Source organism: Enoplosus armatus, chromosome 17, assembly GCF_043641665.1.
Source record: "Enoplosus armatus isolate fEnoArm2 chromosome 17, fEnoArm2.hap1, whole genome shotgun sequence".
In the NCBI taxonomy this organism is placed as follows: Eukaryota; Metazoa; Chordata; class Actinopteri; order Centrarchiformes; family Enoplosidae; genus Enoplosus; species Enoplosus armatus.
In genome coordinates, this window is record NC_092196.1 from 6,827,118 (window position 1) to 6,843,597 (window position 16,480).

The 16,480-nt window shown below is 42.0% G+C and overlaps 1 protein-coding gene across 1 annotated transcript; it reads left to right on the top strand.

Moving 5' to 3' along the window:
* Positions 1–596: 596 nt before the first annotated feature.
* nptxra (neuronal pentraxin receptor a) lies at positions 597–8,577 on the top strand. The gene is made up of 5 exons (XM_070923734.1): positions 597–1,337; positions 5,595–5,877; positions 6,319–6,560; positions 7,706–7,885; positions 8,347–8,577. Exons 1-5 carry the CDS (start codon positions 624–626, stop codon positions 8,575–8,577), a joined length of 1,650 nt encoding a protein of 549 aa, XP_070779835.1. The 5' UTR covers positions 597–623.
* Positions 8,578–16,480: the final 7,903 nt, after the last annotated feature.

The window sequence follows — 16,480 nt, forward strand, 5'->3', positions numbered from 1 at the left end:
AAAATGTGACCTCTTCTTTGAGGTTGCATCTGCTGCAACATCTGTATGATCTGTATGACAATCTGATGTGTTATTGAGAGCGAAAATGTTTGATATTTGTATCCCCTGTGCACAATTTCAAAAAAAGATTACAGATTACAGTTTAAACACTGCTGGTAAAGTTAGCTTTAGGTTACAGGAGGAAGACAAAATGTACAAAAAGTGACTGCATGGAGCAGCATCTCTCTCTCTCTCTCTCCATCTCTCTCTCCATCTCTCTCCATCTCTCTCCATCTCATTCTGCTTCAGTATTAACAGGCTGGATTTTGCCTGACTACCGAGGACATGCGCGCTGAACTGGGGGAGGAGGTGTAACACGGGCTGCCTGCTTCTGATGTTTTGACTCCATGATCACTCAATTATGGTGCGGAACTCTCTGGTTCTGGTCGCTGGTTCTTGTGGAAGACGGGGAAAGTGAGGAGGGATCTTTTTCTGCATTTAATGCATGAAAATAATCTGACACTTTTGTTGCTTTGGGGCTTTTAGTTTTGTCACGGAGTCTGAGTGTAATTATTAGATTTTTCTAATAATCGATCGCCCCCGCCGCCACCCTGAAGTTCATTGTTATTATCTTGGCCGCCGGGATGGTGGCCTTCATCGGAGCGGTTATCTGCATCATCGCAGCCGTCCACACCGGATCCTCCAGAGCTGCCGCGGCGCAGCAGCAACCAGCAACCGACAACCACTCGCTGTATCCGGACGCGGCGGCGCAGACCCCTGCTGCAGGGAGCTCCGTGGCCCGGGTCGGATCTTTGGGCGCTCTCCATGGTTCTGAAACGCCCGATTCAGAAGCGCCAACCTTCAACATCGGGCTCGGCGGGCTGGACGGGGTCACCGGACTCACCGGGCACGACCCAACGGTCAGTCGACTCATCTGCACGCCGATCCCCGCCGGTGAGTGCAACCCGAAAAACTTTCAGCAACAAGCGGACGATCCGTCGCTGTACGCGGGCGAAGATTGGGGCTACCTCCGCACCACCGCGGAGGAGCTCCGGCAGACGGTTCTGCAGCAAAAGGATCAGATATTAACGGACCAGCGGACCATCCGGGAGCTGACGGGGAAACTGTCCGAGTGTGAGAAGGGGCTGGACGGCAGGAGCAGCAGCGCGGGCAGACGCGGGGGCGCTGCGGGGCTGTTAGGGGGGAAAAGCACGGCGGAGGAGACGCACCTGGAGCGGATAATGGTACGGGACAGCCCGGCATCGACGCCCGAGAGTGTCCACTTGCTCACCGTCAGGGCTGTGGATGAACTAGAGCAGGCTATCACGCAGCTCAAAGACCGCATAGAGAAGCTGGAGGTTAGTAGAGTGTGAAGAAACGCATAAATCATCTTCCGCAACTAAAACAATACTTGAGAATGAATCCTAAGGAGTCTTTGGTCCCACATGATGGGGTTTAAAGAAAGATCTCTCTATTATGAGATTCACAGAGAGTGCTGTTTCATGGTCTGATAACGGCTTTGAATATTCATACAATAACTCCAACTCTAGCTATATTTTACTGAAATAGGCTGATCACCAGAGTTGATCTATGGCTATGTTTGTCTCTTCTTCACTCTATAGTCCCCTTTAGGATTTCTGGGCATGCATGAGTGGTTTATGAAAGGAAGGTTGTTGAATTTTGAATGAGAACAAGTGAGTTATCCAAAAGACGTTGTGTGTGTGTGTGTGTGTGTGTGTGTGTGTGTGTGTGATATTGGATATTGGCAGCCAAGCGCAGTTTTTTTTTGTAAACAACATCAAGTGAAGCAATTCACTAATTGGTAGGTATTTAAAAACAACAATTGTGATCTATTAATCTTAGAAAAGGAAACAATATAGGACTATCTTCCTTTTTGTCTGCGTACTTACAATATAATCAATTAACTGGATCAGGTGATTCAATTTGAAATGATATTGATGTTAATTGCTGATAACATCCTCATTGTGTATAATCACAACTCGTCATCTGTTAACGCCTTTAATAATACAAGAAGTGATTGCTTTGGCGAGGTTGCTAATTCATCATGCCAAGAAAACAGATTGAGGTTTAAAATTAAAGAAGAAGAAGAAGAAGAAGAAGAAGAAGGGACAGAGATGAAAAGTGAGGCTGGGGAAACAGAGAGAAACAAAGGGGGGGTGAGGAGGGAGAGGGGAGATGAGGATAAAGATAAGTGGGGGGGGGGGGGGGGGGGGTAGGAAGGAGCAGCAGAGGAGAGGATACAGCAGAGTAACGTGAAACGTGCCCTTATCTGACTGCAATCCGATGATGTATAACCTCATTTTTGGCTGAAGAAATAGCATGCATAATTTATGAGTTGCCTATATTTGTTGAAAGCACACCGACACGTGCTTCCCTGCAGTATAGTACTCCTCACTCGGCAGTAGTTTATGTAGGACATGTCTGTATGGGTCACTCTCTTTGTGGACTACGCACACTTTGTCTGTTTTCCATATCGCCACTGTCAGATGGAAACCTCCACAATGCAAAAGGGTTGAACAATCGTACCAAACTGAGGAATTCAGATTCTTCGGCTCACATTTGACTGAATGGCGGTCACGGGCTTCAGGGTGATATGTAGTCAAACCTAAAACATAACACTGTATCCCACTCTGCTTCTTTTACCATCCAAGTCACGTCTCTGTGTGGTACTTGGCCTACTTCAGTGGCACAGTGTGGTGTTTACATCAGATCATGTGAACGTTTGCAAGAACTCATCAGGGGATACTAGGCAGTCTGTGTTAAACGCCTCACCTCCCCAGCTTCCTTCTTGCATGTGGTCTGCTCATGCGAGTGTTTTGCTGATCATGCATCATGCACACACTCTCAGTACCATTCACTAGATGTCCACGTATTTCTCCACAACCACAAAACCTAGAGTGCCATCCCTCCTTCACATGTCAAGAAGAAAAAGTGTCCAACTAAAATCACTCATTAGCATTCAATAACACACTAGCTTCACTGTGTGTCCTGACCAACATCTGGTCAGTCAAGGTGATGTGTTGCAAATTGTGTAAATGTGGAGGAACTTTAATGGTTTTCCATTTGAAGCATACCTACCAGTACACTGGGCCATAGTCTCTGATAGCAGTTTGAGCAGTTATGATTGTTTTTTTCCTGCAACATCAGTATGATTTCCATTATAACCAGAGGCTCAGTGATAGTAAGTTCTCTGTAATATTATGCTGATCCAGCTCCAGTGAGGTGATCCTTCGCACTGTGCTGTACCTTTAGTACAGGCTGTGTTTGAAATAAGAGCGAGGAGCCGTGTCTTCCGCCTGTGCTACGTGGCTTGTTTTCTATTTCATTATCATAATTTCTTGATTGATCAAATGAAAGAATAGATGCTCTTGTTATCCTGCAGTTGTTTTACATAAGGCTAATATAAGGCAGCATGGATGGGTGTAAACCGATTATGGCACTCAATTTTTATATGGGCTCTGAAAAGTTGACATTTCTGCATCTCTAATGCTCACATTATTTATTGCTCCGTATTTCTGCCAACAATTCAGGTCTCTTAAAAATCGCTTTAAAATGCAGAAATTGTAGCGTTTCTGAAATACATGACATTTACAATTTAATACCTCAACAGGAAAACACCTCAAGATGTTCAAGTTCCATGACTGAAAACACTGCAGAAAACCTTGAACAACTACTTAAAATGAGACCAAAATCAAACTATCAAAATTGGGAAAAGCGGTGCTTTGAGCTAAATGCTAACATCTGCATGGTAACGTGCTCACAGTGACAATGCTAACATGCTAATGTTTAGCAGTTTAGCAGGTAACGTTGACCATGTTCTCTGTGCTGGAGCGACCAACAGACTGACAGTGTGCGGCTAAGTAAAGATGCCTTCCCCACACTTATGGCACTATAGATTTATTTTCTATACATTTATGTATTAGAGGATATTGCAATTTAGTTTTCTCTAGAAATGTTTGGCATCTGAACATGTAAATACCTGCCTTGCAGCCTAACCCCAGGCTCAATAACAAGACTGTCAGATATATTTGAGGCTAGAACACCAACGGCGCCAAAGACTCTCCATTAGCATACACAGGATTTAAGTAGATGCATCATAGTGGGTAGTCCATAGCAACTTGCATAACTATGATTTTGGATTCAGTTTCAAGACATCAACTATTACAGCAAATGTGTTTGTGCTTGAAGATACGGGCATTACAACTTTCTGATAAGAGAAATTTACAATTACAAGTTGATTTGACCACAGACTGTAACTTTGTCCCGAGATAAAAGCTCTAGGGATTCTAGGGATAGAGTGATACGTCTCCTGGAAAACATGCATGCTAAATAGGATGACTTGAGGATTATGTTGGAAATTCCCTCCATCTTGTATGTTTTTCAGGACAAAAATCAATACCTGAACTCCTCTGCAACATGTTCATTTTAAAACCAGGGATGACATTAACATCTGTCCTCTTCTGCAGCTTGTGTCGTCATTTCAGATTGTCTCATTTTCACACAGTAGTTATCACTGTAGGGAGTAATTCCCTTCCCCTATAGCCTTAGTCAATCTGTATCATTTTATACAATATAGGTAAGCACAGTGCACACTGTAAGGCTTTTGTGTATTGTTCAGAGGACTGTATGTGCATGTATTTTCTGTATGAACTCCCTCATGGCATCTCTGTATTTCTACTGCATACTGTTCAACCATATGCTTGGTGGATATACTGGACCACGCAGGTTTTAGATTCTTGCAGAGTCTGTGTTTCCCACATTCCTTCCCTTGTGGTTTGGGTGTTTATTTCAGTGAACCATTATGCAGCGGGGCCAAGCAATTTGTTGTTGACTGAAATGGTTCATTCTCTAGGCAGCTTTCTCTGACTTGCAATTATTTGCAGTGTTATACTTAATTGAAAGAAGTCCCTGAAGGCATGAGATGGCTCATCTTAATGAAGACCCGTTCATGTGTTTGACACTTGGATACAGACATTTTTGTTGTTTTCTGGCACAACAAGAGCTTCAAAGTACATACCCTGCTTTAGTTATGCTGCAGCTGGCATCCAGTTAGCTTTGCTTAGCATGAAGACTACAAACAGGGGGAAACAGCTAGCCTAGCTCTGTCCACAGGAACAAAATCCACCTACCAGCACCTCTAAAGTTCACAAAGTCACATGTTACATCTCATTTGAGTAATTCGTACAAAAAATAAACTGTAAAATGTATGGATTTTATGGAAGGTAATGTTGGGAAATACAACAATTTTTGGCTTTACGGGGGTTACGTGCAGGACTATTTCTTGGCCATGTACCTAGCAACCTCACAAGAAATAGTCCTTCAAGGAATGTTGAATTATTCCTTTAAGGATGAAACATTACATTGACAACAGCACAGTGAAACCTTATTAAATCAGCCCTTAGATGTAACTCCAGGCGTGATGTAATGTTTCTGCAATATTAATTATTAATGTTTGTAATAATTTTTCTTACATAACCATGCAAGCGACATAAAGTCGTAAATACATTATATTACCTGAACAAGAGTGAGTGTACTTTTGACTGTAAAACCCACACTGTGAACCAGTTTCCATCCTCTGTCTTCCTCCTCTGCAGTCAGACATTGGCCCATTTCCTCACAACCAGACGGACAGCAACACCTCAGGAGTGCCAGAAGAAGGCAGGGTGTCTGGTGGCCCAGAAAGGTTGGCTGATCCTGGGCACAGGGCTGGTGATGACAAGCCCTGGAGGATGGAAGACTTAGAGGGGGAGCTGGAGAGGAAGGTGGAGCTGCTGGACAAAGAGAGAAAAGCCCTGAAGCTGGAAACGGAGAGACACAGACAGGAAATCGACCACGGCATCAATAAACTACACCACCGAATCTCAGGACTGGAGGAAGGTAAGCATTCACAGAGAGGGAAAAAGGACATAACCAGAATAAAGAGGTGTACAAGATGATGAGAGAAACGATACTGTGATTAACCACTTGCGTGATGACTCAAGTCACTAATGATGAGAAATATTCTGGCATAAAAGTTACCTCAGATGTTTCATTTTTAGATTACTCTTAATCAAATCATGCCATGGGGTTTCTTTATGATGAATAAATTATGTTTAACTTATGTAAAAGAAAAAGAAGGATCAGAAAGACTATGAGATTCATGCCCTGCTTTGAAAAAAACTAAAAAACAGATCACTTGTTTTTATGTGAAGAAAGTGCAGATACAGTGTATGATAAAGGCAGGAAATCTATTTGATCCTCTTGCCAGATCACTGTAGATGACTTCATTGATTTCTATTCTTTTGTTTACATATTCACACTCTCTTCCTGTTTCCCCAGGTGTCTCAGGGCATTCTTTCCCAGAGGGCTACAGACTGTCCTTCCCAACTCGGACAAACTACATGTATGCTGTTGTGAAACACTCCGTCCCAGCACTGCGGGCCTTCACCATCTGCCTGTGGCTGCGGCCCGCAGAGGGAGGGATCGGGACGCCTCTGTCTTACGCTGTTCACGAGCAACCCAATGAACTGGTGCTGCTGCAAGGCCTGCACACCCCCACTGAGCTGCTCATCAATGACAAGGTCCTGTATCAGTCAAGCTGCATCTACTGTGGATCTGAACTGATCTGTCCACTGCTTGGGTGCAATTGATTTTCCCAAAGAAGATTTATGTCACGCTTTATGGGTCATATTTCAAATGATTTATTGATTAGATTCTGGACATGTATCATTAGGTCAACACAAACCTTTCAGTCTGCAGAGAGTCCATCATTACAAGTACATGACAAGATGTTAAATACCATGCATGCAATGGAAATATATTTTAGATATCTGCTGTATATATTGACATACATTTAAATATGAATATTATTAATATTTATGTATTGGCAGTATATATTCCTCAATATGTCAATTATTGCTAATCAACACTTGTAGTGTGTGTGCATTATTACTTTTGCATGTAGAATGTTGTTAATTAGGTGTAATGGTTTTTTGAAATTTGCTTCAAATTAAGAACTTGTTACAGTGAATTTATGTGCTCACAAAATCCTTAAAAGTTTTTTTTTATATATATATTTCAGTGCCATTACACTAAGTATAGGATAAAAACGTTGGAACACAGAGTACTAACTTTCCTGTAAGGCACAGAGAGTCTGCAGCCCTAATCTTGGATAGATATACTGCGGTAGACTTGACGACAACCAGTGTACATATCTTTGTTTTGGATAATTTATTATCACCATAGTATCACCCCAGAGGAGTTTCACTTCTGCTTTCTGCAAGGCTTGCCCACTTTTTGAAATTCTACCAGTCGCACTGAAAGCATTATAGTCTTGATTAGAATTTTTAATGTCTATTACAGAAGAGATATTGCACTGTATTAGCATACAAATACGTAGAACACGTCAAATGAAAGAGCCAACTTAGCAGACAAGCTAAATAGTCTCATTCGTGTGTTTAAATGACAATTGTAATGTACCACCTTGGCTGCATTGCAGGGTTGTGTAGTGCAGTGCAGTGGCTTTAGGTATAATTCAATGAAGTCATTATGGTAATAAATGCCTGGAGGAAAAGTTCTGCGTCCTTGGAGGTAGCAGAATGTCTTTGGGACTGAGGAAGTATGTATAATAGCCATCCCTGAAGACTTGTAAATGCGTGACACTCAAAAACATCAGAATACAACCATCGACTTCATCTGAACTGCCCTTTTGCTCTTCCATTCCTAGGTGGCGCAGTTGCCTCTAAACCTCTCCAGAGGCAGCTGGCAGCATGTCTGTGTGAGTTGGAGCCAGAAGGGAGGAGCCTGGCAGGCCTACCAGGGGGGGAAGCTGAGGGGCGACGGTCACGCACTGGCAGCCGGACATCACATCAGACCTGGAGGAGTGCTCATACTGGGGCAGGAGCAGGTGAATGCATAAATGACGGAGTGAAAGACTGAATGGATTAAGTTTTAACTGATTAGAGGCAGGCAGGTTACTCCAGAAGAAATCCAATTTGGTGTGGCCTCCAGGCTTCTGCTGAATACAGCGCAGCAAGCAAACTGTGGCTGTATTCACTTACTGACTTCTCCATGAGTTGTAAATAAAAGTAGTAAATAAAAGTATTTTGAGAGAATTGGTAATAGTAGACACAGTAATAGCCTAGGGGACCCTCATCCTGAGCAAAATATGGCTTTGTTCCGTAGTCTGCAATCATACTGGTCACTTTCTATCACTTCTCCTTCATCTCCCCAAAAACAAGTCCACAGTCTTGCCTAAGGCAGCAGAACAGTCGAAGCTGAGTCTGTCTGTGTACGAAAACAGTTATTTTGTCTTCAATCACCTGGCTCCTTTCAACTCCATCTAACTTCACTCTTCTTTCTCTCCAGGATTCCCTGGGTGGAGGTTTTGACTCATCCCAGGCCCTGGTTGGAGAGTTGTCCCAGGTGGGTCTTTGGGACCGGGTCCTGTCTTCTAGCCAGGTAGCTACCTTGGCTCGCTGCGGCAGAGTAACCCAGGGCAGTGTGGCCCCCTGGACCGAGAACGGAGTTGAGGTTTATGGTGGAGCAACCAAGGACCCGGGGGAGCCTTGTAGCAAACACAACAGGAGTTCTCAATGACCGATGGGGGGAGGCTTTGAGGAGAGGGGAGGTGAAAGAGGGGCGGAGGGAGGGGTAAAGTTGTAGCGCTTTCAAGAAGGTAGGTTTCCATCTGCCCAGTATTAGCACTGCTGCAGGATTTTATAAATAACTATGTGGCATGGACTGACAAGAATGTAAAAAATGGAAAATGAATGGTATATATGTATATGACCTGAGTAGAGGCTTTGCAGTTACTTCACCAAACTTCTTGCAACCACAGCCGATGCCATCGTGGAGGTCCACTGGAAAATTGTGCAATACAAGATGAGTTTCTTCATAAATATAGCTGTAGTATGGGTGTAGAGCACATTTACTTTACTTATATCATTAAAAAACAAATTCTAATAAACTAAACTATGTTGGCATTGGTGTTTTGTTAGCAAACCAGCTAGAAGTTTAACTAGTGAAAGCTAATAATGTAGTAGTAGCTAACTAGTGTAATGTAGTTAGCTGTATGTTTGTACGATTAGCCAGCAAACAAACTGCTATTATCTAACCCTTAAAGGAATTGTTGGGAATGTTGGGAAATACGCCTATTAACTTTCTTGCCAAGAGTTGGATAAGAAGAGGAATACCACTCTCATGCCTGTACGGTAAATATACGGCTACTGTCAGGAGTTTGCTAACTTAGCTTAGCATAAAGACTAAAAACAGCGAGCCTGGCTCTGTCCAAAATAACAATTTCGTCTACCAGCACCTCTAAAGCTCATTAATTAAGTCTTAACCACTCTTTATGCTAAGCTAAGTTAGCTGGCTGCTGGTGGTAGCATCATACTTAGCATACATACATGTGAGTGATGTCAATCTTCTGATCAAACTCTCAGCAAGAAAGCCAATAAGCAAGCGTATTTCCCAAAATGTTGAACTTTCCCCTAAACTGATCAGTTAGTGGAGATGTTTTCATTTAACAGTTAAAACTGGGCAGAAATCATCACGGTTCATTTATTCTCTTGAGACAGCCGAGAGCTGTTGACGTCCACTATGGCTGCCAGAAGTTGGGTCAAACCAGCTGAAATCCCTCCACGAGTGCAGGAGGTTCGGATTGAAGTTAATGGGGCTGCGACGGCTTTAGAGTTGGGAGTGAACGTAAGGTGATGGAAGATGTGGGAGAAAGTGGTGGGAATATTAAGTAGGAGTAGATGATGAAAGAGAAAGGAAAGAGGGAGGACGGGAAAAAATTGATTGACCAGGCACTTTTAAGGAGTGATGCTACATTGTTTTCACCTCTGCATGATGTATTCATATACCTGTAATGTCTTGCCACTGCACTGTGCAGCTCACAAGTTTCACAAAAGAGGACAGCGCCTCCTGCCTCAACGGCTGGCAGGTGACCGTCTTGTGTTTGTCATTAAGGCCTGAAGGTCTCTTTTATTCCCTACGTAAGTTACTGAACAAATCTAAAGTCTTATTCCCTAAGGACGTCACCGCACTGTCAGTGTTGCTCTTTAGTGGGCGCATTTTACACATATTTGACAATCTTTTGCCCCACTTATGTCATTCTGTGTAAATTTAGAAAACCTTGGTCAGAGTATGTTCTCCAATCAAGGAAATATGTCTCAGATGACAACTTTTGGCTTAATCTTGAAGTACACTTTAAATTCATGGTCTTGAATGCAACCTTCAAACATACTTAACATATATTACTTTGTTTATTGTATTGACTGTTTCCTCTGTGCGATTTTATACATGCAACCGCTCAATAATGTGGTTTCATAAATTAACAACCTGCAACCTCCGACTCTTCCAACCTTCCTACATTCCATGCATGAGTTGTACTGTATGTTTGTAACACACCTCGGTGCATCCAGTATGTTTCTGAAAGTCCATCTCTGATCATGTTTATACTCCAAAAACATTTTGATGATTATTCTCAACTGTTGCGTTGAGACGTGATGTTAAATGCAGATTATCCGTTTCAAAAGCTCTAAAACACTGGCTCTCCCTAGCATAAAAATAATCCTTAGTGGAAAGTGCCTGTCAGGGTGTTCGTACCCATGTAAACAAAATCATCAAATGTATTATCCTGAAATTCACACTGTGAGATATTTTGAACTGATTAAGCATCAGTGTTTCTGTGAATTCCCCGGTGAGTTTTTAAGATTTAAGAGGTTTGATAGAACATTTGAAAACAGCCAAACTGATGCTAAATCAGGTCAAAATCGTCTTGCTGTGCCTAATAGTGTCTTTGAAGATGCCTCTCAGTTTGCAGTGTTGTTATTAATATTATGCCTGATGTCTGTTCAGCTCATGTCAGAGCTTTTTTTGGGCTTTTTGATAGTGGTGTGGCATTATTCTGTTTACAGTTATTGGAAATGAAAGCTTTTTGACTCTATTGGCAATGTTTGTCTTTTCTTACATGACAGTTCAGTTTTTTTTCACTGTATGCACTGGTATATGTCTATTTTCATGTTGTTGTTTGTATAAATACTGTATGTCCATGTCTTGTATCGTGTTGTGTTGTTCTGCATATGTGCCGTGTACAAACCTCAAATCTTTATTAAAGTAATTAATTTTCAGATGTAAAGAATGCGGCCATTTTCTTTATATCTAATATTAGCTTCAGAAAACAAAGTGCAGTGAATTAAGTCTATAAGAGATTCTGTCAGCTACTCTTTTAGTCAAGGGCATGCACACACACACACACACACACACACACACACACACACACACACACACACACACACACACACACACACAAAACCTGCTGTGAGAGCAAACCCTCTTAAGGTAAGAGTGCTCTCCAGACTCCACAAGAAAAATACTTGTTTTCTCAATGACAGAAAAGACTGTATATTTCTTTGTTTTCTTAGTCCTCTCTTTATTCTCCTTCCAAGCAAATTAAAGGAGAGAGCTCGGTGAGAGACTACTCATCACTACTCATCTCATCAATAATTGATTTAAATAATAAATAATAACTGTAAGCACTGTAAGCTTAGAAAACTTGCACGTCTGTTTTATTGGATAGCATCAATTGTACATGTGTTTATCTTATTGTAGCTACCCGTCTGCCATCACTGTGTAATCTCCAGGTCTCTGTTATATTAAAATAGACACATTCAATTCTCACTCTGCCGTCATTGTCCTCACCTCTCTGTCATCCTCCATTCACACCCTCCTCTCATCTTCTCACTCCCCCTCTCCTTCACTCAGTGACATTTCTACTTCAGACCCCTCATCGTCGTCCTCCTCCTCCTCCTCCTCCTCCGCTCATTGTCGACTGTCACCTGCTCTTTACTCTGTCCCTGCATTCCTCGTGTCCCTTTTCTTCAGCCAAGACACCCTCAACACGTTCACTGACAGATACAAGAGATGCATGCACAGCACGAGGCTCTGACTCTTCAAGGTTGCTGTCACACAAAGTGTCATTTTTACAGATATATTGGGAAGAAATTGAAGGGAGCACGCATATAAGTGATTTGTAAAAACAAATAGCTATGAGTAGGGATTTAAAAACAAATCCATTTATCTATGCTTCTCCGCCTCAAGACATAAGTCATGCAGCATCATCTTGTCGTCTTGATTTTCTCTTGGGCCTGTGTACCACTATGGTGATGATTTAACAAGCCATTAAGTGACTGATGAACATCCTACCAATACATACAGCAACTAACAGACACTGTACAGCACTGAGTGGTACAGAACAAAACAGCAATTTAATCCCTAATTAGCGTGAGTCAATCTGTTCAACCATTCCAGCAGATAAAACACGACTGAGCGCCGTTTGTTCACGCTATCCTCTCTCTCAGTAACGGACTTACAACTTAAGTCCATCTCCTGCTCTCCTGCTCGTGCCAGACAGTCAACGTCAGCTGGCTCTGTGTCACACAACTTAGATCTAAACCGAGTCAAAGCCCCGTTAACCTCATTACTGTGCGGGGTGTAGCCTGCTGTGTGTGAGAAACTGCTTACTCCGACTTCAACACTGATGTTATGTAGGCCATGTCGTGTTTATATTGGGTGAAATATTAAACTAAAAGATGTCTTGTGCATCATTTTACATGCAATCTAATCTGATGCATTTGATTTTTTGTTGAATCTCTCAGTGCTTCTGAAGGATTCTTGGCCATACATGAAGTAGTGGGTCTACCAGTGAGTCTGTGGAGGCTGAAGGGGTTAAAACATGTCAACCATGCCATGCAATATGCAACAGGCTTTTTTTTTTTTCATTTTTGCTACGTGTCTCACACCTGCTATGGTGCTTCAGCTTGAACCAAATTGTCGCAGCTAGTTTCTAACTGCTTTTGGCAGGCTGTCGGGTGTTAATTTCTTCCTCCGCGCTCTCAACATCTCTCAGAGGCAGCAAACGGAAAAGACGTAGGAGGAGACACAAATTCAATGCGTGATTCTCACATCAATTCAAATTTCTTCTTCTCAGTTTTTGTTTTTTCAGGTTTTAGCGCCCCACACAAAGGTATCACACTTAGGACTTGGTGTCATCATTTGCTGTCTTTTCTCACTGAAACATACAAATTTAAAGCCTGCAGCACGGAGTGTGAAGACAATAAGTCACAGGACCCTCTGACAGGAGTGGATATACTGGCTGCAGCAGGGATTTAACCTCTGACCTTCCAGTGCCTGTAAAACCTCAATGACCACCAGGTTGACCGCCTTTACCATCCAACACATCCACAACCAGAAAAGTATATTCCCTGCTGGATTACCAATCCCTATCTAATCCATAATGTTCCATCTAGGAATGTACAGATTGCAATCCCATATAATCCATGAAATGGACGGACCAACAAACAGAGAGTTGACTTCATACTCAATGAACTCTCAGGCCGCCATACAGCACAGAGTAATTCATGCTAAAAGAGTCCATTAGTCCACAGTTTATTATGTCACTGCATGTGCTACTCTGGCTGTCTCTGACTGAGTGTGTTCAAGGTTCCTTTACAGTGAAGTAGATTTCTCTGGATATGTGGGCACCTTTTCAATTCAAAGCTGTATTAATGAAGCTCTTTGGGTTTTAAAAGCTCGAGCAGATATTCAGCCTCGAAGCTGCTTTTTCTCTCCATGTCAAATGAACGGCTCCAGGAAGTGTCTGTTGTGTCACAAAATTAAGTGTTGCTCAGCTTTAAACGTTAAATAGTAACATCAGGCTGCAAAGCTTTGTTTTGCTGCCCTTTCTGGTTGAAAGATTCAAGCCTGTTTAACCTCTGACCACACCCAGCATCACTGTTGAGTGTGTCGCACCTGTAACCACGTCTAACAGTGACAACTACTATATAGAGAGGTAATTACAGAATGCAAAATATACTGCAACTAATGCAGTCCATAAATAGGATCAAAACTGGGTTTGACTTCATGAATTATAACTTTAATATTTGGGTTATTTATATACAGTACATATATATAGTAGGAACAGTATTCACACCAGATGGAAGCATTTTGACATTTTGTGGTCATCATAATAACTACTTTCTATCAAAATCCTTAAATCCACCTACTCATCACTTTCCCTTTTCAGCCAGAGTAGGTAATCCACCTACTCAGCCTCCACATGGCAGTGTACCAGAATCGTTACTCTTCATCCACACACACACACACACACACACACACACACACACACACACACACACAGAGTCCAAAAACCCCACGGAGGATCCATCTGGACAGGAACACGCTTTGCTCTTCCTCCGTCTTTGTCACCCACTTTGCATCTCATATTCCTCCCTCCCTCCCTCCCTCTCTTATCTTGCCCGGTTTAATGCAATATTCTTTCAAGTGCAGGTGGGTGCCCTTGTATAACTCTAAGGGCAAAGCATGATTGTAACACTGCCAAAGTCAATGGTTTTACTTCCTCTGAGGCCACTCATGTTACAAATGTATACACTCGTGGTGCTGTAAAACCATAACAAATGGCTTATTTGGTGATAAATTAACCGTATTGGTTTGTTTAATCTCCCATTAGTTTAATCAGAAAATCACCCAGCGTCTTGTTCTTTTCTTTCCTGCTTTGTTTGATGCCATTTGTAGGTAAAAATAATTCAGCAGTCTTGACTCACTTGAGGTTGTGTAAGCCATGTTCTCTCAACCAGTCAGTCTGTATTTTGTTGGAAAACTGCTCTTACACGTTTTCCCATGGTTGATTGTGTTATTGGTTATTTTGTCAAATCTCTGCTGCTGAAAGAAACCTCAAATAAGCAGACTTCGCCCACATAAAAATGTTCCTGGGCAGTCGGTGGGAGGGGTCTCACATTCAAGCCAATATCCCTGTTCAACTGGAGATGAGTAACAGTATTTAGCATGAACTGATAGAAGAAGAAGCAATGTAGCATGTTAATGAAATGGAAGCTCGTGAGGACAGGAGACAGGACACGATACCCCCCCTTGGATTCTAGATGCTGGTGGTGGTGAAGAGCGAGCAGCTGGATGACACCACCCGAGTACCCAAAAGGGAGAAATTTATATTCTGTTCAGGAAGTGTGCCAGTTTGTTGTAATGTAATACAATCCGACTGCTGGCCATATGCATTAATAAACTACATTTTCCCCATAAACACTGACAATCATAAATCATATAGTGTGTCCATGAGAATTGGTCATGTTTTTGGTGTCAATACTGCTTATCCATGCATTTTCATTTGGTTGTTAATGTTAGTTTGTCATTAAAACGTACTGAGGTTGAGCATACAATACCTGATGTCTATGGCAAACATACATAACATAACTTGCAGGGAAATGAATTGATAAAAGCAACATGTTGTTGACAATTCATAGTGTTCTTTGTTTGTTATGAGGATTTTTACATTTGATTGCAAAAAAACAGACTGCAAATTTTATCTGTGAAGTTAATGTATTTATTATGTATTAAAGTTTCTATTACAGCTAAACACAGCACACAACTACACACACTACCATAAATCTAAATAGGAGTTTTAGTTGTTTTATATAATATAATACAGAGATTCGTGCCAATAACAAGCAGCCAAAATGTGTAAGATTTACATGGCTCCAAACTCTACTTGACCACTCCTCAAAACGATTCTTCCCGTTAGTTATAATGTCTTTTACATGTTTCATAAGCAGATCCTGGGCCGTCTTGATGAGTTATTTCCACTCTAATGTAATCTCTTCCTGACATTTCCCTCCAGATCTCCCTCTCTCTCTCAAAACTCACTTTCTCTCTGTGTCTAATTACATCTCTGTTGCCTCCTCTTCCTCAACCTTTCGTCTCTCACTCCGAGGGGCGAGCAGATGCATGATAATTTTTGAAGCATGTGACTAAATTCAGAAAGGACTTTGGCTCCGTTCCCAAGTGTGTGTGTGTGTGTGTGTGTGTGTGTGTGCGTGTGTGTGTGTGTGTGCGTGTGTGTGTGTGTGTGTGTGTGTGCGAACGCAGCTTACTCGGCTCTTGTCTGTGACAATCCACTTTGTTCCTTCATTTATTTTTGAAAACACGTCCCGGATGATTCGCTCTCTGTGCATTGTACTTTTTCTGTTGTCACTTAAACTTGAGCGCTTGTGCATGTGCTTTTCTTCATGCCTGTGTGTGACCTCTTCCTTGGATTTTGAACTAAAATGGCAGAGGTGTGTGTCTCCAAGCAAGAAGAAGCTAGCACGCATTTTGTTTTTACTTTGACATCTTTATGATATGAAACAAGTCAGTCTTGCGGTTTTTGGAGTTGACACATTTACAAGATACATCAACCTCAGCATTATTCAACATCCACTGTTTTTTTTTCATTATTCATCATTAGAGACATTTGTTTCCCTGTTTCTGCATACTGCATAAACAACATGAACACAACAAGAAAAAGGAAGCAAATGGGTAATAAAAGCGTGGTGTGAAGACAAATGAGTGTAGGAAGATGAGCGGGGGAGTGAGAGGATGAGTGCAGTGTGGGAACGATGAAGGGCGAGAAATGCAGAGTGACAAC